The following is a 25,102-nucleotide window of genomic DNA, read 5'->3' on the forward strand; positions in this document are numbered from 1 at the left end:
CTTTGGAGAAATTTAATTTCACAACTAGGGGCATTTTGGGAATTTTGAAAAATTTGAAGGGCATTTTGGGAATTTCTGACAAAATATTGGGGGTGTTTTGGGAATTTTTAAAATCTGAGGGGTATTTTGGGAATATCCACAAATTAGAGGGCTATTTTGATAATTTTCCCTTTTAGTTATCCTAATACGGCCAACTGCCTTCGGCGGCCTCTCTCTCTCCCCCTCTCTCCCTCTTTATCGCGTGCAAAGGGGCTTGTTTTTGTTTTGGACTTTAGCTTTCAGGTCGCAGATTGCGACACGTGTAAAGGGCTCCCCCTTCCGCGAGATTATGTTAGTAGATAGTAGAAGTCCTGGCATACACCCCAGAATTTGGCAAAATCCCCCGTGGCCAAGAAAATTGTTTTTCACGTAGGCCTAGTGCTGGGTTCACATCAGTACACTACTTTTTTTACACAGGAACATTTAATGTAGTTGTCTCTCATGTGCTTTGCAAGTATTTTCTCCCTTCGACAGGCTTTTCTTCTAGGCTGATACGCGCAATTTCTTGCACCTCGTTTCCAACCTGCTGCTTACGACGACCTTTGGTTTCAGTGATAGTTACTCCGCTTTTCTAGGGTTTCAAATACAGAGACAAGCTCGAGGGCTCTCCATCGCTTTTCACAGAAAGGCAGCACGCTCATCTGCATTGGATGCAAACCAAGAGTTTCCTTTTTCCAACTGCTTTAGGTTTGACCCCGTATTTTCAGCAGCAGAAGAAGAGGCACTCACTGCCGTCCACCTCAACCATTGAGAATTTTCAAGCTCTCTACAGGGCAGCTAGGGCCGGTGCAGCCTTGCTCGAGTGTGTCACATATTTTCTCCATTTTTTCTTCTCTCACTGGGTTCGTCAGATCGTTCATCGTGTTTTTCGCTTTCTGCTTCACAATTCGCAAACTGAGGATGATGGTGTGATGGGTGGGCATACCAGGCGATCCAAGCAGTCTGGCAAAGCGTCATCTACTGTATGTTCAATATTTCGTTCAAGCTACAATATGGTGTGACATTCAAATGACATTTTTTACCATGCATTTGTCATTAGAGGCAATCATCAGGCACCAAACAACATGCCCTGACAATAGAAACATCTATGAGCACATAGATAGGGTTGCTCCGCACATAGATTGTAAAATTCGCATACATGCCTACCATGATTTATCATTCTTGTTGTGCTTGATAGATGTGTCTCAGTCCCTTGCTGTTTCAAAGGGTTTCAAGTTTGCTGCTTTTGCAGGTTATTTGTGATCTCGCTGCCACTGTTGAAGACTGGAAACAACAAATCAAGGTGAGTCTTATATTTTGACTTTGATATACATTTTTTTTAATGTACAAAGGAAGGTTGAAAAAATCTTCAACCTTGTTGTGCTGAAACTCTAGCCTCAAACTTCATCTACTGAAGCTTCCTGGATGTGGCCTTACTCCATTTGTTTGATTTTGTTTGTTCCCTTCTAGAAATTTGTTATCTTATAGAGGGTCCTCTGACCTCCTTTTCAAATAACGGTTTTGGAAGATTTATTTTGGATTATGGGATTCCATGTCATATTCTATGTTTATGGAGGCCAAGATCCAACAATTGAAGAACTTGAGGCGCATGCATAAAAGTATTATAGAGTGTGAAGCTTTGATTTTTTGTAATGTTTTTGTAGTTACAAAAGGATACCATGTCCATTTGTTGTGTTCTCATCGTAGATGAGGTTGTATTAACATGCGCTGGGTCTTGATTTTGATTTAGTTAGGGGGTGTCATGGAATCATGGCCTAAGTAACAAGGAATGAGGGATGTGAATGGGAAAGGGAAAGAGGCTTAATGTGAGCGAAAGGAGGAGAAAGATTACATAATATTGTGAAATTAAAGAATCATTATCGCATTTAAGAAATCATCAAATGATCCGTCACATGCACGATGGCTCTTTGTCTGTACGAACTCGCTACGACTACTTGAGAGGAAAGGTAAGTCTAGGAAATCTATGTTTGCAAGCCTTGTGAGCATGTTGACAGGAACTGCATGGCTATATGATTGATTGGATCAAGACTGGACTGTGGATAATCCTTTGAAGTGTAGGTAGGTGTTGTTACATGTTGGTTGGCATCGTGTGGCCTTGTCATGTAGCTTAGGATTGTTGGAGTCTGTGCCTTTAGTCTCGCACTGATGGGATAAGTGTGGCCTGTATAGTAGGCCTTAGAGATTAGCTAGAACCAACTCTGAAGGAGGTTGTTGCTGCTATTAAGGCATCATACTCTCTACTAGCTACACATGCTCTCAAAATCAATTGAAGGATACCTATGAGGGTGCTGGCAGTGGCAGTTTTGGGTCACCACCTCCTTTCGCAGTGCAATTATTTAAAGTTGTTATGCTTAAATTATTGAGGTATTGCTGCTTGGGTAGCATATTTCTCTGATTCCTCTCTCTACAATAGTTAATGATTAAACAAGGGTTGCAGCTGCTCCAAAGATGTGTTAAAAAATATACAAGAAAATCGTGGTATGGATCTTAGACACATAGTCCATACTTGAAATTTCTATTGGGCGATCTGAACTTGAGAGCCTACCACCTCAGATCCCAGGGACAAATGCCCTATTGGAGGGTCTGTACCCTAACTAAGGGAATCTCTTATTTTCAAAGTGAATCTTGAGTGTCTCCAACTAAGGGAATCTCTTATTTTCAAAGTGAGTCTTGAGTGTCTCCAACTGTGGGATCTTAGGAGCTGTCACTAGCTGAGTGACGTGGCATGACCCCGTGGACCGGAAGAGGAAGTAGATCATCCAGGGACGTCTTGGAAGTGCTGTGTAGCATTAGTTCTCAACTCATTGAGTTTTTAAATGGGTTCAAAATTTTTTTGTTAAGTAATTGGATGCCCACTTACTAAGTGCGTGCTATTGGAGCGCTCCATGGGCTCTGTTATTGTTGCGGGAAGTTCGCCGGCTATTCTTGTTGCCTCTAGAAGTTGTGATTCACGCATTGTCTACCTGGAAGCATTATCTTCTAGGAGTGGATTTTGTGATCAAAACAGATCATGGGAATCTGTGGTATTTCTTACACAACGGAAACTATGTGAGAAGCAAATGAGATGGGCAAACTTCCTTGTTCCATTTCCAGATCCTCCATACGGTTGGAAGTAAAAACGTGGCTGCAGACGCACCTTTTAGACGGTCGAGGGTAAATGCAATCACTTCTGTATATCACCAAGAATTGGAATCACTTCCCAACAAGTATCCAGACGACTCAGACTTATCTTCTAGCTTTATGACACAAAAGAACTTCACGTATACACCTGTGACTAGGAATTCAACACTTCAAAACAAAACACGGCTTGGTAGGTAGAGCGCTTCCAAGCAGACAGCGACACCTTGTTTTAGCCCCAAAGACTGGCGCCCCTTTCGGTATTTCTTTATTCTTATTACACTTGAGAAAAACCTGTAAACTTCTACAAGCTGTCCCACTTTTACCGGGCTGAAATTCCTCTACTTTAACCTGATTTCGGCAACATAACCATAGTGTAAGTTTCCACGGACAAAGTCCCAAGTAAACAGTGACTTTCCATGCACTTTAGAGCACTTTACAAAACCTGGCGAGAAATTGCAGCACGCAGAAATCTCTGTTTTTGGCCTCCAATTTGCACCAAAACACATGTTTGGTGATTCCCTAGCTTCCCCAAAGCTCCTGGACCTGTACGCACCAAAACTGACCAAAACCCTAAACCTGCAAAAAATTACAGCAAGCTGTAATTCTCTGTTTTGCACTCCGATTCGCGTGGCGATCACTCTGTGGGTAGCCGTCGAGCTCTCGCACTTGTAGGGTCACTTGCCCCCTTGAATTAGACGAGATTCCTTGCGGGAAATCTCTCTAAATTGTCATGTACAAGCACCCAAGGCTTTTCGGAAGCTCCCTTGGCATTACCCTGCAGTTTAGGTGCGAAACCCTAAACCTGAAAAAAAACACAGCAGTCTGTAATTTTCTGTTTCGCATCATTTTCAGCGGAGCAAACACGTCTACTCGTGTGTCAGAGGCTCCCGCACGCAATGGGGCAGTTCCCTTGTGAATTGGACGAGTTTTCACGCACGAAATCTCTCTGTTTTTGCATTTCTTTGCGATGGAACTGTGCTTACTTGTAGGGGATTAGCAATTAGCGAATCCGGGTTCTGTACAGAAGGCTTTTGCCTTGGTAAACGCGCATAAAACCCCTAGAACTAGACATGGTCATCTGAGAAGCCCAACTAGTGGGGCATTACCATATGTGCAAAGGGGGGAGAGAGATGCGCGAGAGCAAAACATCGCGCTACATAGAGCAAGGGAGAAGGCAAGCTTTCCATTAAAGCTAGCACCTGCACCCACTACTCACACACACACTGTGTACACTTATGATGTCCAAAAATCAGCCCCCATTAAAAAATGGGCGCCCCCTCTTGGATGAGGCTTCTGGAAAGCGTGTTGGCTTGCATGCAGCTCCCCTACTGCCAAGTGTCCATTTGACTCCCTTTGGTTTAATTTCCTAGTATCCACCAACTTATGAAGTGTAGAGAGGAGAATTAAATGACTTTGAACTGAGCCTAGACACCCTTTCATTGCTTGGATTTCAGTGTTAACTTGCCTGACCATCTCGTGGCGACCTGCCCTTCGTGACTGCGGGTATCCGCAAGAAAGACTAAATCATCGCATGTATCCGCAAGAAAGACTAAATCATCGCATGTATCCGCAAGAAAGACTGTCAAACATGTGTACAAATGACTTAATGAGACCTTCATACTTTTGTCAAGCAATGTACACTGCTATTGCATTGAATCCTTACGTACATATGAAGTGCTAACTCTATCGTCGCCCCTCTTTTGAGCACTTGCCAAGCCCTTTGACCTTTGCTCTACTGAAGTGATGTGAGTTAGGGAATACATGGGTTGTAAACCAAAAGCTTCAAGGTAACATTGCAATACATTTGGTGACTGCACATGCCATAGTTGATTTAGTGTGGTAAGCACCCTTTTATCATCGCATGCATCCGCAAGAAAAACTGTCAAACATACGTACAAATGACTTAATGAGACCTTCATACTTTTGTCAAATGATGTACACTTCTATTGCATTAAAACCCTTGCTGGATGCCAATGTTACCATACATGGGGTTTGGCATCATGACTTGCATACTTCGAAAGATTGTTTCTGGCATATATTGCTGGTTTCCAGGCGCATAACCAGCCATGGTCTGAAACACTGATCCACCCCCAAAATACCTAGGATGTACCGTGGGTGGTCACCAAAAACTTGACGCATAACCTGAAAATTGGTTCCCTGTCCATTTAAACCAACATTTGGACTCCGAAAGGTGGCTGGCTGAACTGGTAAAGCTTGTGGAACTCGCGACAAGAGGAACTTGCCTTGGAGCCCCAAATGACTCCGCAACATGCGAGTGCTCCTTGCCCTACTGGGACAGCAGCAACCAACCGTGTTCTGAACGCATCCTCGTCTAGTTGCCCAGTCATATACCCTTGACCTTGTGGAGCATTCAAATCAACAAAAGGCACAGACATTGGTGGCCGTAAACTCTCGCCAACCTCAAACACTAGAGGAACTTCCTGTCTATCCTGCAAAGAGGAACCCTCTTCCTTGGTGTCATTTGTCTTGTTAGCCATAGTGTAATTCCAAGTTCGTGTGCTTTGTGTCTTTGCCAAAACCAACCAAGGCTCACTTCTTATGGAAAAAGTGATTCTGTCCCGGCAACGGAACCATGAAACTGGCTTGTAGGGCGGTAGACTTTAGCTTTCACCCGATCATTATTTTAAAATGTTAAACTTTTACTTGAACTTTACGACACAAAGGAACTTCACGTATAAACCTGTGACTAGGAATTCAACACTTCAAAACAAAACACGGCTTGGTAGCTAGAGCGCTTCCAAGTAGACAACGACACCCTATTTAGCCCCAAAGACTGGCCCCTTTTTCGATATTTCTTTATTCTTATACACTTAAGAAAAACCTGTAAACTTCTACAAGCTGTCCCACTTTTATCGGGCTGAAATTTTTCTAACCCGATTTCGGCAGCAAAACCACAGTAGAAGTCTCCACGGACAAAATCCCAAGTAAACAGTGACTTTCCATGCACTTTAGAGCACTTAACAAAACCTGGCGAAAAATTACAGCACGCTGAAATCTCTGTTTTTGGCCTCCAATTTGCACCAAAACACTTGTTCGGAGATTCCCTAGCTTCCCCAAAGCTCCTGGACCTGTAGGCATCAAAATTGGTCAAAAGCCTAATCGTGCAAAAAATTACAGCAAGCTGTAATTCTCTGTTTTGCACTCCGATTCGCGTGCCGATCACTACTGTGGGTAGCCCTCGAGCTCTCGCACTTGTAAGGTCACTTGCCCCTTGAATTAGACGAGATTCTGCGTGGGAAATCTCTCTAAATTGTCTTGTACATGCACCCAAGGCTTTCCGGAAGCTCCCTTGTCATTACCCTGTAGTTTGGGTGAGAAACCCTAAACCTGAAAAAAAACACAGCAGGCTGTAATTTTCTATTTCGCATCATTTTGAGCGGAGCAAACACGTCTACGCGTGTGTCAGAGGCTCCCGCACGCAATGGGACAATTCCCTTGTGAATTGGACGAGTTTTCACTCGTGAAACCTCTCCGTTTTCGCATTTCTTCGCGATGGAACTGTGCGTACCTGTAGGGGATTAGCAATTAGCTAATCCGGTTTTTGTGCAGAAGGCTCGTGCCTTGGCAAACGCGCATAAAACCCCCAGAACTGTACATGGTCATCTGAGAAGCCCAACTAGTGGGGCATTACCATATGTGCAAAGGGGGGAGAGAGATGCGCGAAAGCAAATCATCACGCTACATAGAGCAAGGGAGAAGGCAAGCTTTCCATTAAAGCTAGCACACCCACTACTCACACACACTGTGCAGCACACTTATGAAGTCCAAAATTCAGCCCCCACTCAAAAATGGGCTTCCCCTCTTGGATGAGGCTTTTGGAAAGTGTGTGTTGGCCTGCATGGAGCTCCCCTACTGCCAAGTGTCCATTTGATTCCCTTTGGTTTAATTTCCTAGTATCCACCAACTTATGAAGTGTAACGAGGGGCGTAAATGACTTTGAACTGAGCCTAGACACCTTTTCAGTGCTCGGATTTCGGTGCTGACTGGCCTGACCATCTTGTGGGACCCACCCTTCTTGACTACGGGTGAGACTCTGTGTCAAGCCACTGAAGAACGGAGCCAACCTGTAGACCCTGGCTGAGGAGCCTGTCACAAGACGGGCACCACATGCCAATAGAAAAGAACAGATTGAACAGACTTTTAGCACTTCAGTAACAACTGAACTAAAAGAGAGACGATACGCGACACGGAGTGGCGGAATTCCATCCCAGAGAGTATTGGCCCCAAACCTTGGCATGCCTTTCGGTATTTCTTTATATTGTATCAACACAGTACAAGCTGGTACTCCAGACTTTACACCTTCTCCAGGAAGCATGCTAGAGAATGAGCCCTAACCTCATATTTAAAGGCCCTTTGACTAGGTGCAATTACAGTGAAAAGCCTTCAAACTCAAAAGCATCTGGTCCAAAAGCAATGCCAAAAAGCTGCCATCATAAATCACGGAAATCCGTACAATTGCCACGTCATCAGCCAGCGCAAAACACGGAAATCCGTACAGCCTGCCACGTCTTCATGCCAGCGCAATTTTCGGAAATTTGCTACGTCTTCAGCAGCTACGCAATTTCAGTGTGTGTGGGTCCTGCTTTATTTTAATCCTTTATGTCACTTGGGGCCCCATCGGACGGGTCCCCTACACGACGATCTCAGCGATTTCGACTTGCTGAGGTGGATGAGCCTTTACTACAGGTTAAGTATGTTTTGATGTCTACAGTGATCAAGGACAGAGATCCTCTTACACTTGAGGAGGCACTTTCACAACCAAAGTGGAAGTTGGCTTTGTAGAGAGAACTTGATTCCATAAAGAAAAACAACACTTGGGTGTTGGTTCCGCGGCATGCCAAGCGGAAAGTGATTGGTGTCAAATGGGTCTAAAAGACCAAGTACAAATTTGATCGTTCTTTGGACAAGCACAAGGCAAGACTAGTTGCCAAAGGCTCTTCCCAAAAATCAGGTGTAGACTACGAGGACACCTTTGCACCGATTGCACGAATGGGACCATACGGATTGTTTTTGTCCTTGTTGTCTTTTTTTCCCAGATGGATGATGTTTCGATATTTTTCAATGGTGATCTAGAGGAGGAGGTTTATGTGGAACAACCTCCAGGGTTCGAAGATAAAGACTTCGCAGATGTTGCTCAAGGCCCTCTATGGCCTAAACGCTAAAGCAATCCCCTCGAGCGTGGTACCAGAAAATTGTTTCGTTCTTCCTACGACACTCCTTTCGACGATCTTCTGCTGACCCAGACTTGTACATTTACCGTTAGGGAGGATTAGTGATACTTGCTATCCTCTACGTCGATGATCTTGTGATTACAGGTAGCCATGCTATGCACATGTTAGGGTAAGCCCTCACTTGTTGCACCTTAATCCTAAACCATTGGTGATTAGGGAATGCGCTTCCGTACTTACCAACAAGTGATATCAGAGTCCCCAAAGAGTTGGTCTAACGGTAAGGCTTTGGCCTCTCAACCTATGTGGGTTCAAATCCCCCGTTGGGTCACACTCTAAGGGACACCTTGTGCTCACGTGGTGTACACGTTGCTAGGGCCCTTGCCCTTGGACACTCGACTGCATCCTCCTCCTCGGGTGGGTCATCCGAGGAGGAGGTTCCTAGCTGGTTGTTACGAGTTCTCTCCGTCGTTCGCAGCACGTGGTGCATCAATTAGGTGGCCATGGTGATGCCTACGCGTGGCTCTTGCCCGATGGTACGCGGCCCTTGCCCGACCATGTAACATGGCTAATATTTGGAAGGGATAAGCACCTCCCCCTGTGGGCCCTTTGGTGGGTCGGAAAAAAAAAACAAGTGGTATTAGAGCCGACGGTTCTACACCTAGGCCGACTAATTTCTCATTAGCTTTCTTAATAATCCCAATCCCTAATCACCACTTGGGCACGAGCATGCTCCATTGCTTGGGAGGTTTAGGTGAGAGGGAGTTAATCTTCGTCTTTTTGTATAATTTTTTCAATTAGACTTTGCGTTTTTTTAGTGTCGGTTTTTCACAATTTCAATCTTAAATTAATTTCTTTTGAGCTCAAATTGTACATCATTTGTGTGTGTGGGACAAGCCTCCGTCGAGAGCAATCCATTGACTATTCACATGCTCTAATCTGGTTCCATTAGTGTGATCAATTGCCCAATCATTTTTTTGCAATTAGTGCTTTCTTCTTCACTCTTTGGAATTTCTGCAAACTAATAGCAACTCAATTGTGTGTGTGTGTGGCTTTTGAGCTTTCAATCCTCACCAAAAACCTTTAACTCTCACGAGCTCTTTCTCCGGAACTCATATTTTTTAGTGGTGTGGGAGCCATCAATTGATAAGATTTTATCACAGTTGAGTCTGATTTGGCGTTGTCCGCTTGTTGTCAAAGTATATTCGCTCGTCAGCCTTCCACTACTCTCGAAAGCCTTGCCCATTGCCCTAGCCGTTACCGTAAGCTCCTGCTGCATAAACGCTCCTCAACGACCCTCAGCCCCCTTTGCAAGCCTATTGGCTGAGCCGCCTTTACTTATACATTCCCTAGCAGCTCAAGCTCAGTTACTGCCCGATGCTCATCACGATTAGCCTGACATCGTACCAGCAACGCTTGCAATTGTCCCTCGGCGCCATCATCTCTTGCGAGTTGCGCCCATCCAGTTGGTCAAAGCCATTTGCTCTGCTGGACCTCGCACTTCATTTCGCTGTTCGGGCTGCTGCCAGTTGCTGCAACACACTCGGTCTGCGCTCCCGCGTGTGCAATCTACACCCGGGCCACCTATCCAGCATTGTCATCATCAACTACGAGGCTCACGTCACCCACTGCTCGGTCAAAAAGTAAAATCTGCTCCCTTGCTTGTTTTGCAGGGATTTTGCTGAGAGCTTGCCATTGCTGATCGTTGGTGCAGAGTACCGCTCGTTGCCATTCACGTGTCTTGTTCGTGTCATGCTCGCATTAAATGCGTACTTTTAGCTTCTATCAAGTGCCGCCCTTAGAGGGCCTCTCGTCCCACGACCTGCTCCTCCAGAAAAAACACCCACGCCCCTTTCCCAGGAGGAGACTCGTTGTGCTTTCTTCTTCACTCTTTGGAATTTCTGCAAACTAACAACAACTCAATTGTGTGTGTGTGTGTGTGGCTTTTGAGCTTTCAATCCTCACCTAAAACCTTTAACTCTCACGAGCTCTTTCTCCGGAACTCATATATTTTAGTGGTGTGGGAGCCATCGATTGATAAGATTTTATCAGAGTTGAGCTTGATTTGGCGTTGTCCGCTTGTTGTCAAAGTATATTCGCTCGTCAGCCTTCCACTACTCTCGAAAGCCTTGCCCATTGCCCCAGCCGTTACCGTAAGCTCCTGCTGCATAAACGCTCCTCAACGACCCTCAGCCCCCTTTGCAAGCCTATTGGCCGAGCCGCCTTTACTTATACATTCCCTAGCAGCTCAAGCTCAATTACTGCCCGATGCTCATCACGATTAGCCTGGCATCGTACCAGCAACGCTTGCAATTGTCCCTCGGCGCCATCATCTCTTGCGAGTTGCGCCCATCCAGTTGGTTAAAGCCATTTGCTCTGTTGGACCTCGCACTTCATTGCTGCAACACACTCGGTCTGCGCTCCCGCGTGTGCAATCTACACCCGGGCACCCTATCCAGCACTGTCATCATCAACTACGAGGCTCACGTCACCCACTGCTCGGTCAAAAAGTAAAATCTGCTCCCTTGCTTGTTTTGCAGGGATTTTGCTGAGAGCTTGCCATTGCTGATCGTTGGTGCAGAGTACTGCTCGTTGCCATTCACGTGCCTTGTTCGTGTCATGCTCGCATTAAATGCGTACTTTTAGCTTCTATCAAGTGCCGCCCTTAGAGGGCCTCTCGTCCCACGAGCTGCTACTCCAAAAAAAACACCCACGCCCCTTTCCCAGGAGGAGACTCGTGGTGCTTTCTTCTTCACTCTTTGGAATTTCTGCAAACTAACAGCAACTCAATTGTGTGTGTGTGTGTGTGTGTGGCTTTTGAGCTTTCAATCCTCACCTAAAACCTTTAACTCTCACGAGCTCTTTCTCCGGAACTCTTTTATTTTAGTGGTGTGGGAGCCATCGATTGATAAGATTTTATCAGAGTTGAGCTTGATTTGGTGTTGTCCGTTTGTTGTCAAAGTATATTCGCTCGTCAGCCTTCCACTACTCTCGAAAGCCTTGCCCATTGCCCCAGCTGTTACCGTAAGCTCCTGCTGCATAAACGCTCCTCAACAACCCTCAGCCCCCTTTGCAAGCCTATTGGCCGAGCCGCCTTTACTTATACATTCCCTAGCAGCTCAAGCTCAATTACTGCCCGATGCTCATCACGATTAGCCTGGCATCGTACCAACAACGCTTGCAATTATCCCTCGGCGCCATCATCTCTTGCGAGTTGCGCCCATCCAGTTGGTCAAAGCCATTTGCTCTGCTGGACCTCGCACTTCATTGCGCTGTTCGGGCTGTTGCCAGTTGCTGCAACACACTCGGTCTGCACTCCCGCGTGTGCAATCTACACCCGGGCACCCTATCCAGCACTGTCATCATCAACTATGAGGCTCACGTCACCCACTGCTTGGTCAAAAAGTAAAATCTGCTCCCTTGCTTGTTTTGCAGGGATTTTGCTGAGAGCATGCCATTGCTGATCGTTGGTGCAGAGTACTGCTCGTTGCCATTCACGTGCCTTGTTCGTGTCATGCTCGCATTAAATGCGTACTTTTAGCTTCTATCAAGTGCCGCCCTTAGAGGGCCTCTCGTCCCATGACCTGCTACTCCAGAAAAAACACCCACGCCCCTTTCCCAGGAGGAGACTCGTGGTGCTTTCTTCTTCACTCTTTGGAATTTCTCCAAACTAACAGCAACTCAATTGTGTATGTGTGTGTGTGGCTTTTGAGCTTTCAATCCTCACCAAAAACCTTTAACTCTCACGAGCTCTTTCTCCGGAACTCATATTTTTTAGTGGTGTGGGAGCCATCAATTGATAAGATTTTATCAGAGTTGAGCTTGATTTGGTGTTGTCCGCTTGTTGTCAAAGTATATTCGCCCGTCAGCCTTCCACTACTCTCGAAAGCCTTGCCCATTGCCCCAGCCGTTACCGTAAGCTCCTGCTGCATAAACGCTCCTCAACGACCCTCAGCCCCCTTTGCAAGCCTATTGGCTGAGCCGCCTTTACTTATACATTCCCTAGCAGCTCAAGCTCAATTACTGCCCGATGCTCATCACGATTAGCCTGACATCGTACCAGCAACGCTTGCAATTGTCCCTCGGCGCCATCATCTCTTGGGAGTTGCGCCCATCCAATTGGTCAAAGCCATTTGCTCTGTTGGACCTCTCACTTCATTGCGCTGTTCGGGCTGCTACCAGTTGCTGCAACACACTCGGTCTGCGCTCCCGCGTGTGCAATCTACACCCGGGCACCCTATCCAGCACTATCATCATCAACTACGAGGCTCACGTCACCCACTGCTCGGTCAAAAAGTAAAATCTGCTCCCTTGCTTGTTTTGCAGGGATTTTGCTGAGAGCTTGCCATTGCTGATCGTTGGTGCAGAGTACTGCTCGTTGCCATTCACGTGCCTTGTTCGTGTCATGCTCGCATTAAATGCGTACTTTTAGCTTCTATCAAGTGCCGCCCTTAGAGGGCCTCTCGTCCCACGAGCTGCTACTCCAAAAAAAACACCCACGCCCCTTTCCCAGGAGGAGACTCGTGGTGCTTTCTTCTTCACTCTTTGGAATTTCTGCAAACTAACAGCAACTCAATTGTGTGTGTGTGTGTGTGTGTGTGGCTTTTGAGCTTTCAATCCTCACCTAAAACCTTTAACTCTCACGAGCTCTTTCTCCGGAACTCTTTTATTTTAGTGGTGTGGGAGCCATCGATTGATAAGATTTTATCAGAGTTGAGCTTGATTTGGTGTTGTCCGTTTGTTGTCAAAGTATATTCGCTCGTCAGCCTTCCACTACTCTCGAAAGCCTTGCCCATTGCCCCAGCTGTTACCGTAAGCTCCTGCTGCATAAACGCTCCTCAACAACCCTCAGCCCCCTTTGCAAGCCTATTGGCTGAGCCGCCTTTACCTATACATTCCCTAGCAGCTCAAGCTCAATTACTGCCCGATGCTCATTACGATTAGCCTTGCATCGTACCAGCAACGCTTGCAATTGTCCCTCGGCGCCATCATCTCTTGCGAGTTGCGCCCATCCAGTTAGTCAAAGCCATTTGCTCTGTTGGACCTCGCTCTTCATTGCGCTGTCCGGGCTGCTGCGAGTTGCTGCAACACACTCGGTCTGCGCTCCCGCGTGTGCAATCTACACCCGGGCACCCTATCCAGCACTGTCATCATCAACTACGAGGCTCACCTCACCCCTGCTCGGTCAAAAAGTAAAATCTGCTCCCTTGCTTGTTTTGCATGGATTTTGCTGAGAGCTTGCCATTGCTGATCGTTGGTGCAGAGTACCGCTCGTTGCCATTCACGTGCCTTGTTCGTGTCATGCTCGCATTAAATGCGTACTTTTAGCTTCTATCAAGTGCCGCCCTTAGAGGGCCTCTCATCCCACGACCTGCTACTCCAGAAACAACACCCACGCCCCTTTCCCAGGAGGAGACTCGTGGTGCTTTCTTCTTCACTCTTTGGAATTTCTGCAAACTAACAGCAACTCAATTGTGTGTGTGTGTGTGTGTGTGGCTTTTTAGCTTTCAATCCTCACCTAAAACCTTTAACTCTCACGAGCTCTTTCTCCGGAACTCATATTTTTTAGTGGCGTGGGAGCCATCAATTGATAAGATTTTATCAGAGTTGAGCCTGATTTGGCGTTGTCCGCTTGTTGTCAAAGTATATTCGCTCGTCAGCCTTCCACTACTCTCGAAAGCCTTGCCCATTGCCCCAACCGTTACCGTAAGCTCTTGCTGCATAAACGCTCCTCAACGACCCTCAGCCCCCTTTGCAAGCCTATTGGCCGAGCCGCCTTTACTTATACATTCCCTAGCAGCTCAAGCTCAATTACTGCCCGATGCTCATCACGATTAGCCTGGCATCGTACGAGCAACGCTTGCAATTGTCCCTCGGCGCCATCATTTCTTGCGAGTTGCGCCCATCCAGTTGGTTAAAGCCATTTGCTCTGTTGGACCTCGCACTTCATTGCGCTGTCCGGGCTACTGCCAGTTGTTGCAACACACTCGGTCTGCGCTCCCGTGTGTGCAATCTACACCCGGGCACCCTATCCGGCACTGTCATCATCAACTACGAGGCTCACGTCACCCACTGCTCGGTCAAAAAGTAAAATCTGCTCCCTTGCTTGTTTTGCAGGGATTTTGCTGAGAGCTTGCCATTGCTGATCGTTGGTGCAGAGTACTGCTCGTTGCCATTCACGTGCCTTGTTCGTGTCATGTTCGCATTAAATGCGTACTTTTAGCTTCTATCAAGTGCCGCCCTTAGAGGGCCTCTCGTCCCACGACCTGCTACTCCAGAAAAAACACCCACGCCCCTTTCCCAGGAGGAGACTCGTGTGGCACCGCCTTATCGTCGGCTCACTAAATCTCCAAGCTCCAGGGGCTCCTTCCCACGAGTTTCACTGCCTAACCTTAGCTCGCTAACAACTCCCAAAAGGGCCGATTCCCATCAGAGTAGGGCTACAAAAGGCAAACCTTCTTTAAAGCTCCTTTGCTTAGCTCAAGGGCTGCTCTGCCTGTAGAAAGCTGAGAAAAGGATGTTATTTTGTAAAAAAAAAGAAAGAAAAAAAACCATAATCCTCAAAACCTTTGAAGAAGTTCTCAAGCAGGCTACGCCCTCAACAAATTGGACCAACGACATAAAGATAAAGAAAAGGACAACCACGACAACGACAATCTCTCTTCTTCAATAAATTAAAACTTTATGACATGAATTATTTTATATTACCTTAGGTCTACCTTATGAGCCTAGGATGAGTACTATTGAAAGACCGATGGTGACCTGCAATAGCAGCTTGTCCACGTGCTCAAGTGCAATGTGCACGTGACACTTGGTATAATGCTCGTACAAGACGCCACCTTATTGCAATTCTTCTTAGCATCCATCAACACTTCACATGATTCAATACTTGTGGAGTACAATTCAAGATTGTGAAGGGCTGGCTGTATACAAGCATTGCCACCCTCCCATAGAGCCCCCTCCTCTCACAGTTTTCTTGGTCAAGAAGAACGCAAGATCACATGAATCAAGCACTACCATCATCATGCAAAAAAGTGTTATGCATAGGTTCCAACTAAACCAAGGGAACTGTTTGGACATGGAGAACCTGTGAACACGCTCAAAAAAAAAAGGGTAACATCGACCCATGTGCATATGACATCCTTTGATCTAGAAACTCTCAACCTATAATTGCGGGTTTTTGATGCAGCAGCACTACTTGTTCTTATTTTTAGGTTGTCACAACAGAAATTTAAAAAGATTTTTGCATGGTGAATTTTGCAGTTGTTTTGCAGGGATTTTGCTGAGAGCTTGCCATTGCTGATCGTTGGTGCAGAGTACTGCTCGTTGCCATTCACGTGCCTCGTTCGTGTCATGCTCGCATTAAATGCGTATTTTTAGCTTCTATCAAGTGCCGCCCTTAGAGGGCCTCTCGTCCCACGACCTGCTACTCCAGAAAAAACACCCACCCCTTCTCCAGGAGGAGACTCGTGGTGCTTTCTTCTTCACTCTTTGGAATTTCTGCAAACTAACAGCAACTCAATTGTGTGTGTGTGTGTGTGTGGCGTTTGAGCTTTCAATCCTCACCTAAAACCTTTAACTCTCACGAGCTCTTTCTCCGGAACTCATATTTTTTAGTGGTGTGGGAGCCATCAATTGATAAGATTTTATCAGAGTTGAGCTTGATTTGGCGTTGTCCGCTTGTTGTCAAAGTATATTCGCCCGTCAGCCTTCCACTACTCTCGAAAGCCTTGCCCATTGCCCCAGCCGTTACCGTAAGCTTCTGCTGCATAAATGGTCCTCAACGACCCTCAGCCCCCTTTGCAAGCCTAATGGCTGAGCCCCCTTTACTTATACATTCCCTAGCAGCTCAAGCTCAATTACTGCCCGATGCTCATCACGATTAGCCTGACATCGTACCAGCAACGCTTGCAATTGTCCCTCGGCGCCATCATCTGTTGCGAGTTGCGCCCATCCAGTTGGTCAAAGCCATTTGCTCTGCTGGACCTCGCACTTCATTGCGCTGTCCGGGCTGCTGCCAGTTGTTGCAACACACTCGGTCTGCGCTCCCGCGTGTGCAATCTACACCCGGGCACCCTATCCGGCACTGTCATCATCAACTACGAGGCTCACGTCACCCACTGCTCGGTCAAAAAGTAAAATCTGCTCCCTTGCTTGTTTTGCAGGGATTTTGCTGAGAGCTTGCCATTGCTGATCGTTGGTGCAGAGTACTGCTCGTTGCCATTCACGTGCCTTGTTCGTGTCATGTTCGCATTAAATGCGTACTTTTAGCTTCTATCAAGTGCCGCCCTTAGAGGGCCTCTCGTCCCACGACCTGCTACTCCAGAAAAAACACCCACGCCCCTTTCCCAGGAGGAGACTCGTGTGGCACCGCCTTATCGTCGGCTCACTAAATCTCCAAGCTCCAGGGGCTCCTTCCCACGAGTTTCACTGCCTAACCTTAGCTCGCTAACAACTCCCAAAAGGGCCGATTCCCATCAGAGTAGGGCTACAAAAGGCAAACCTTCTTTAAAGCTCCTTTGCTTAGCTCAAGGGCTGCTCTGCCTGTAGAAAGCTGAGAAAAGGATGTTATTTTGTAAAAAAAAAGAAAGAAAAAAAACCATAATCCTCAAAACCTTTGAAGAAGTTCTCAAGCAGGCTACGCCCTCAACAAATTGGACCAACGACATAAAGATAAAGAAAAGGACAACCACGACAACGACAATCTCTCTTCTTCAATAAATTAAAACTTTATGACATGAATTATTTTATATTACCTTAGGTCTACCTTATGAGCCTAGGATGAGTACTATTGAAAGACCGATGGTGACCTGCAATAGCAGCTTGTCCACGTGCTCAAGTGCAATGTGCACGTGACACTTGGTATAATGCTCGTACAAGACGCCACCTTATTGCAATTCTTCTTAGCATCCATCAACACTTCACATGATTCAATACTTGTGGAGTACAATTCAAGATTGTGAAGGGCTGGCTGTATACAAGCATTGCCACCCTCCCATAGAGCCCCCTCCTCTCACAGTTTTCTTGGTCAAGAAGAACGCAAGATCACATGAATCAAGCACTACCATCATCATGCAAAAAAGTGTTATGCATAGGTTCCAACTAAACCAAGGGAACTGTTTGGACATGGAGAACCTGTGAACACGCTCAAAAAAAAAAGGGTAACATCGACCCATGTGCATATGACATCCTTTGATCTAGAAACTCTCAACCTATAATTGCGGGTTTTTGATGCAGCAGCACTACTTGTTCTTATTTTTAGGTTGTCACAACAGAAATTTAAAAAGATTTTTGCATGGTGAATTTGTAAAGAAGGCTATCAAGAGCTTAGCAAATAGCTGAAGTAATGAGGGACTTTGTTCCTTGAGTGCAAGAATATGTTGTGGATCTATAGAATCAAACTATATCTGTGCTTAGCTTTCAGACCTTCAGGCAAGGGTAGAGAATGGTTTCCTGTTTTGTTTTTCATGCTTTATGCCTAAAACTTTGGTTGATCATTGACAGGTCAAATATAGCATACCTGCAAATCAGCAACGTCTAACATTTACATCACAGCGCACAACCAAAAAGAATTTTGCTCTAGCTAAACTCATCCCAGGAAGGCAGTGGCAGATAGTAGTAGATGCAAGTATAGAAGATATTTGCAAGGATTTGAGGCATTGGCGTGCAACTTTGCGTGCAAAGAATACGTCAGCAGAATTGTTGCAACCTTTGGTCTGTGATTTCTTTCTTTTTTGGATGCCAACTGAATTTGAAACGTACAACTTGTTTTCTTCTTAATTTCTTAAAATGGTTTTTCTTTTGTACCAAAGTACGAAAGGCTTGTTCAGGTTTTACTGCATGATGTGCAATCTTGCTTACTAAGGCACTAGAAACGCTCTGGTCTTGAGCCTATCTGCATCTTCTATGCATGGATCGTAAAGGATGTTTGGCGATGCATCATTAGGAAATGTGAGAGCTCTCAATCTTTGACAAAAATGAAGACTTCATGTGTAAAGGTGGATGTAGGATGCACCGCTTTTTTTGTGCATTTTAGTATGATAATCAAAATTTTCTCGAGTACAGGAGTACACTGAAAGTGAATGGGTTCAGATTCTGTATCTATTATGGCTCTTCTAAGCTGCTGGTGCATTTGAAGATGATAAATGTAGCCAGCTCCTGTGCATAGTGACTGAGCATCCCCTCAATTTTTTTTTTCTCAATAGTCAAACAATTTTGAGTTTTTTTCTGCAGTTCCGTAATGCTTCCTTCCTGTCAGCCAGGTTACCTTGATGTGGGTGGATTTTTAAAACTCGAAGGTCTTTAAAATGCAGGTTCTGAAGGAAACGGATGCGCTGGCATCACTCCTCCGCTGCAGAACAGCAGATGAGCTACGTGAGATAGGTGGTAAGAAAGCTGTTTCCTTGTTTCGTAATTATCAGAACATGTACTGCAACATTTTTTTTCTGTAAGTTTGCAAGTGCCTTTATATAATAGAATTACAGTTTGAAGTTTAATTTATTTGCTTCTCATGAGGAAACAGTTCCTTGTTGTGTCTTCTTCTTGTCCTTTGAGGAGTGGATACCGCCCCTGCAAATTGAGAACTTAAGTCCATCAAATAGAGAGCTCAGATGCCTTGATCTTAAGGTTCTTATACAATTTGCACGTTGACACTGCTTCTATAATGTTGCATTTTTGAGTGAATCAAAGTAATCAAGACTCTATAACAGGTTGATGAGGAGTTCCGTGAGAATATTTTCTCCATCGATCTGTATGGTGATTTAAACGGGGTTCCCATCCCTGTGCCACTCAGATATGTGATGAATGGTAGCCAGCTAACCACGAAGTTGTTCATGGTTGAGCAAACAGTAAGTGCCTTAAACACAAAAACTGATCTGTGTGTAATATCTCACCGAGGCCTTAACATGCTTTTGTGGAGATAACAGGCTCAATATAGGGAAGGTCAGAAGCAGCGATATCAAAATCGTTTGGCCCCTGCATTGAAGGGCTCAAATGCTGAGCATTGTGAAGGTTCTCTGGAGGTCAACGGCCAGACATCTTGTAACAATGACTATGTTTTAGAAATTGAGCAGGCAAGTGCTTGCTTGAAGTCGTTACTGTAAATCCTGCAACCATTCTAAGGCTAATTATTTTCTTTTTGATCACTTGAAGTAGAATTGTGAATTAACGGCCTTCATTTCAAGAGATCACCATCGACTACGGTAAGGTTTTGCCAAATAATGTCGATTTTTTTTGGTGCTGAAGACCGAGCTGACAGACAGTGATTATGCCAGATGCATTGTGCTTCCTGTTATCACCATTCCTTTGGTGGAGACAAAGGGTAGTGAACAACATCCTTACATATGTCTACGTAATGTAGACGGAAATGAGGGACCAAGAGTGTCAGCTTCAAATGTTTTAGCGTTACCTTCGATTTCAGAAAGTGGAGAAGCAGCAACCATTCATGCCAGAAGTGTTGTTGAGGAAGAACTTCCAGGTGCTACCCCTGAAATTTCTACGCGGAAAAATACAAAGAAAAAGAGAAAAAAGAAGGCGAAGAGGGCTGGAAAAGAAGACGTGAAAAATTGCACACGTTTAAGGGATGATGCTACAGTAGAGGCTGAAACTCTTTGTCGAGGCCCTTTTGTGAAACATGCACAGGAGGAAGCTGCAGTATACGATGCTGCCAACTGCTTGAATGCTGAAAACACTACCGATACCAACAAAGATGTAGAGGATGGATCACAGCTTTTTGCAGGCAACAATTCCAAACCTGACAGCACATTGCCGGTCAAGGATCCTTCTTTGGCTGAGATGGAGAACAAGGCTAAGCCATTGAAGCAAAGGGCTTCTTTAGTACAAGTAGACCAGCAGCAAACATGTTATCCAACTCTGGCAGCAAGCAATTGTATTTTGTCAACCAGACACCAACATATATATGAGAAAGACCTGGACTGTGCATCTGATCCTGCCGGTCATTCAACAACTATAGAAGCAGAAGCAGAAGCAGAATTTCACATGGGCATTGGCACTAGTGATGAGACTGGGAAAGTAGGCGATGCGTCTGTACATAAGGAAACGTCCCCTGCATGTAACCCAAACACGGCCTTGCACGATCATGATGATGTGCATGGCTATTCAGGTCTAAAGGTAGTCGATCCAGTTCAGCACAATTCAGCTTCTGGGTATAAATCTGATTGTTATAGCATCTCTAAGCTTGCAGGAGGTATGAAGAAGTCCAAGGAGTCTACTAACAGCGAGTTCCAGGCTGAAAGCTCAAGTAGTATACACAGAGGAACAATTGGAGATCACACAAATTCCTCTTTCCAGAATGAAAGAGAGGATCAATCAGGTAGTCATACGAGGGTAAATCAACATAGTTTCTGGGCGCACAGAGCAGCAGAGGGTCAATATTATGTCCCTCATATGAGCAGGTTCAACCAGAATTTCTACAATGGTGTAACACCTAATGACTCAAGGTCTTCTGCTCCCTTTTGGAGGCATCAAAGAGACGATATTCCTGTTTCATCTCATTCTTGGTCAAAGCCGAGGCCTCTAAAGGTAGATGATGGAGGAAGATTTCCTTCTTGGTCGACCTACAGGCAATCCAGGAACATGCCCGCGTGGGAACAATTGCCAAATCTGAGACAACCTTCAAATGATAGCACAGCTCCTATTCAGTGGGAGAACACTGCTTCGCTAGAGAGGCCATGGTCCTCGTCATCCAAAGGGCAAAGCTATAGTAGCTTCAAAATGCAACAAAGGAAGTTGGACAAAAGCAACAAAATTTCTGAGAATTTCTCAGATAGATGGCAGCCTCAGGGTATGCCTGATATCTCAAGAGTAAATTCCAATACCAAAGCTGAGCATACGGAGGCCTTCTGCAAGGAATTGAAGAAGGATGAGCCAGATAATTGTCTTGTTCAGGGCCCGCTTCTGGGTATGAACTTGGAAAGTGAGCTTCGTAAAAGTTCAGCGGGAGATGCTTCAGAACCCTGCATTAACATTGCGCAAACATCTGCAAACACATTGAATTGTCTGCAAGATGACCAATTGGTTAGTGAGCTGGATATATCTGGTCGTCAGTCACTTAACTCTCAGATTGCTCCGCATGTCTATGAGATCCTGAAGGCTGTGAATGCTTCATATGAATCATGGGGTACTTATGAAAAGGTTTCAAGTAAGAATGGCAAGTCTCTGTGTGAGTTTGAAAGAGTTGCAAAGGCGGTAGCTCCAACAGTCAGTGCCTCAACAAGCAAACAGAGTTGGAAAACTACGGGTTGTTTGTGTGAGCCCCTAGTTTCAAGGAGCAAGCATTTGAGGCAAATTCCAGATGTTCGACTAAGTGCCTTTTGGGAGTGGTATGAGGAGCCTAGTTCTTATGGTCTCAAAGTGAAACTTTCAGAGGCTAGTAAAAGAACAGGAAGTAATCTTCAGGCATTTTTCGTCCCCTATTTGTCAGCCATCCAACTTTTTGGTTGGTCAAGGAAGAAAACGACTGTAAAAAGTAAGGGCATGGCGCTAGCACAAGGAAGTAGCCATTTTGACCCTGATTTTCTCAATCAGCCTATATTTTCCATACTTCTCCCGAGACCTGAAATGAACGATGCTTTGCACATTGGTGAAGGGTTGCCCAAGCAAACAAAGACAAGTAAGGAGGCTGTTGACTTGGATCGATTTCATATCGACGCTCTTTCAAGTAGTGGAAGGCAGTGTCATTGTGATGTAGAACTACTTTTTGAGTTTTTTGAACTGGAGAAACCTCAGCATCGAAAGCCTCTTACTGACAGGTAATGACTTGTCATTGTAGTTCACAATCGAGCAGCTTCACGGTGATTTTGATGTAAGGGCTTTGCCACAGGATAAAGGAGTTAGTGTCAAAATCAGAACTTTGTAGTGATGGCGATCCGCATGTGTTGAACAATGCAAAGATTGAGGATTTGCACCCTTCTTCATGGTAATTTAACTGTTTGATTCACTGATTTTTTTCATTTTGGGTTCCTCACGACAAATGACCGATTCACTTCGCAGGTTTGCTGTAGCATGGTATCCAATTTACAAAATACCTGATGAAAGTTTTCGATCTGCCTTTTTAACGTACCACTGCCTGAGCTGTCTACAGTCAACATGCTCAAGTTGTGCAAATACCAACCGTTGTTTGGACACTCATGTGCATACAATAACGGCCCCGGTGGTTGGTTTGATGAGTTACAATGCCCAGGTCAGGAAATTTGATGTTTGTCATTTTGCTATATTTGAAACTGGCAGTCGCAGGTGTCATAGCCATTTGGATTTTTGTTCTTGATGCTAGGTGGACGTTAAAGAGTAAGCCTTAACGTTAGTCTTTCTTTTGCTGTTGGTAGGTAAAGGAGTGGTTTTCTTCATCTCCATCTTGTGATGCGACTCCTGATGATGTTCTTCAGCAGTACCTTGCCAAACTGGAAACTGCAGCCACATCCATGGCCAGGGGTTCTTGTGAAAAGCCATCCAGCTTCAAGCATGCTGATTTTACATTTTTTCAAAGCAGAGGGAGATGAGCAGCTGTATGTGTATATATATAGATATATATATCAGTTATTTAGATAACCCTTGCAAGGTGGGTAAAACATATTAGTGGGTTTGTACTAACACGACTTCCAGGATAAGCATGGGTCCATTGCGTTTTTAGCGGAATTGCAGTCTGCTCAAGACTGAAGGAGGACACAAAGCAGACTTTACAGACAATAAAAAACTGCTTTGCTAGGTGGCCAACTCGATACTTCCTTGTCCAAATTTTGTATCTGCTTGACCTGATCCCATTTTGTTGTCCTGATGTAATCGAACGTGTAGAGGTCAAATGGCACTCGTCACGGTTAGCAAGAGCATCAGAGACGCTCTGCCTTTTTTTGAGGTGAGGCAACTTCATTAGAATAATGCAAAATCAGCATCAGAAAGAATGATGTGAAATGGACATTCCAAAAACAAATCACTGTTCATATTACCCAAAGCTAATTGTTTCTAGAAACGTTTGGGGAATTTTTTGCTGATCAGTTTCATCAGTTTACAGTTAGTGATTTACGTTCTTTCATACCTTTAGCTTTGTGTTTGAACATGTGTGCTCATGTGGTCTACCAAGGAAGAAAACTTGTGTGTATGTCACACACGCGCGCGCACACACACACACACACACACACACACACACACACACACACACACACACACACACACACACACACACACACACACAGATGAAATGAAATGAAATGTTATATTAATGTCTTCCAGAGGCCAAAATGACCTATGAGACCAAGAAGTTACAATTGGTGAATCTGATACCCTGTTTGAGTACGGAAAGTACAAAGAACTAACTAACACTAAAACATCAGGGGGATGAATCTGAAGCTGATTTGGAATGAAATGAGATAGAGGTTGTGGCCGGGGGGTTTGGTGGGTTCAAATGAAATCTCTCATCGGACGTCGAATCTCATCGACATCCTCCATGGTCAGTATTCTGGTTGGGCATCTTGCAGGTCGAGCTAGAGTGATCTGTATCTTCTATTGCAATCTTCGTTGATGGTGGGAGACCCCTCAAGGTCGTGGGCGTTTGGATCTTCCTAGCTCAATGGCTCGGTCAATCAACGTACTCTAGTGTTGGTGGGCTCTGAGATCTGGTGAGATGACTGCTCCTTTGCATCTCCCTTGGCTGGTGTAAAGAAATTTGTGATTGTATCCCTTGATGTCCTCAGCAGGCTCTCCCTAACTGTGCGCAGCTCTACTAGGAACAATCCGAGACATCTTTGATCCTCGTTATCTCATGACTAGAAAATGGTCCAAAACCCTCTTTGAACAGATAGTGGAAGCGGCCGTGTATCTCATAGTATGTCGGGCAATGACATGTATAGTGCAGCTCTAAGTGACAGGTGACATATCTTGCCCTGTTGGTACCTCTCGAAATTGGCCAGTCTCGATCTGGAGCTAATGTGAGGATGTGTGTATCTGCCCAATGGCGCATTGTATCCCATGGGATAAGTGCGTATCCATGTATGCAAGCCTAGTCACAAAACTGTCCTCCGTGAGTTGGAGAAGATGCTCTCTGTAGAAGGCCATCTTCGTGCCCAACTCTTGTGTCGACTGTATCCATGTGGTCTTGGTATCTAGCTGAATCAAATCTTGGCGTATGAGTCTGGTTATCTCTGTTCGTGTGAGAGACATGGAGGGTGCATCTAGGGAGTATTGACACGGAAGCAATCTATCCCTGTTGAAAACATATGATTGAAACCATGTTGTCTTTTGTCCATACCAACATGCTGAATCGCCTTGTAGTGCTAGTTGTCGAGATGACTCTAGGGCAAGCCGACCATATCCGTCCCTGGGGAGGTCCCATAAACTGTGTAAAAAATATATTGATCTAGTCAATGCCTCAACCATGAGGGAGGGAGGGAGGGATTGGCGGACTCGGATAATCTCATGCGGCATTGAGGTCTTAGCCTGAATCATCCGAGCGATCATAGAGACCAAAGGCCTCTCCATATATCTCCATCCATCTGCGTTGCCAGATCACTCGTGATGGTCTATTGAGGGTCTCCATACTTGAACTCCATAGAGCATAGCTAAAGTCACACTAGTGTCAAAAAGCAGAGCTTTGTTCTCGGTTCCTAGAATTGGACTTGCGAACACATTCTCTCAAGTCCTCCCAAGGCTGCATATGCTCTCGTCAGTCTAGTTTCTGACGCTCTCCTCGTTGAAAACACTCGTCCACCGAAAACTACCCTAAGATAAGTATATGCATCTGTGTA

General features: G+C 45.3%; 1 protein-coding gene across 1 annotated transcript; it reads left to right on the forward strand.

Annotated features, from left to right (window-relative positions):
* The first annotated feature begins 476 nt into the window (after positions 1–476).
* Positions 477–23,342, forward strand: LOC147438906 (uncharacterized). Its single transcript, XM_086484860.1, has 12 exons — positions 477–1,001; positions 1,271–1,321; positions 17,853–18,062; positions 18,662–18,734; positions 18,871–18,974; positions 19,058–19,195; positions 19,274–19,420; positions 19,503–19,549; positions 19,622–22,117; positions 22,189–22,284; positions 22,359–22,548; positions 22,691–23,342. Exons 1-12 carry the CDS (start codon positions 690–692, stop codon positions 22,862–22,864), a joined length of 4,038 nt encoding a protein of 1,345 aa, XP_086340986.1. The 5' UTR covers positions 477–689; the 3' UTR covers positions 22,865–23,342.
* Positions 23,343–25,102: the final 1,760 nt, after the last annotated feature.

Source organism: Adiantum capillus-veneris, chromosome 16 (assembly GCF_014529385.1).
Source record: "Adiantum capillus-veneris isolate H3 chromosome 16, ASM1452938v2, whole genome shotgun sequence".
In the NCBI taxonomy this organism is placed as follows: Eukaryota; Viridiplantae; Streptophyta; class Polypodiopsida; order Polypodiales; family Pteridaceae; genus Adiantum; species Adiantum capillus-veneris.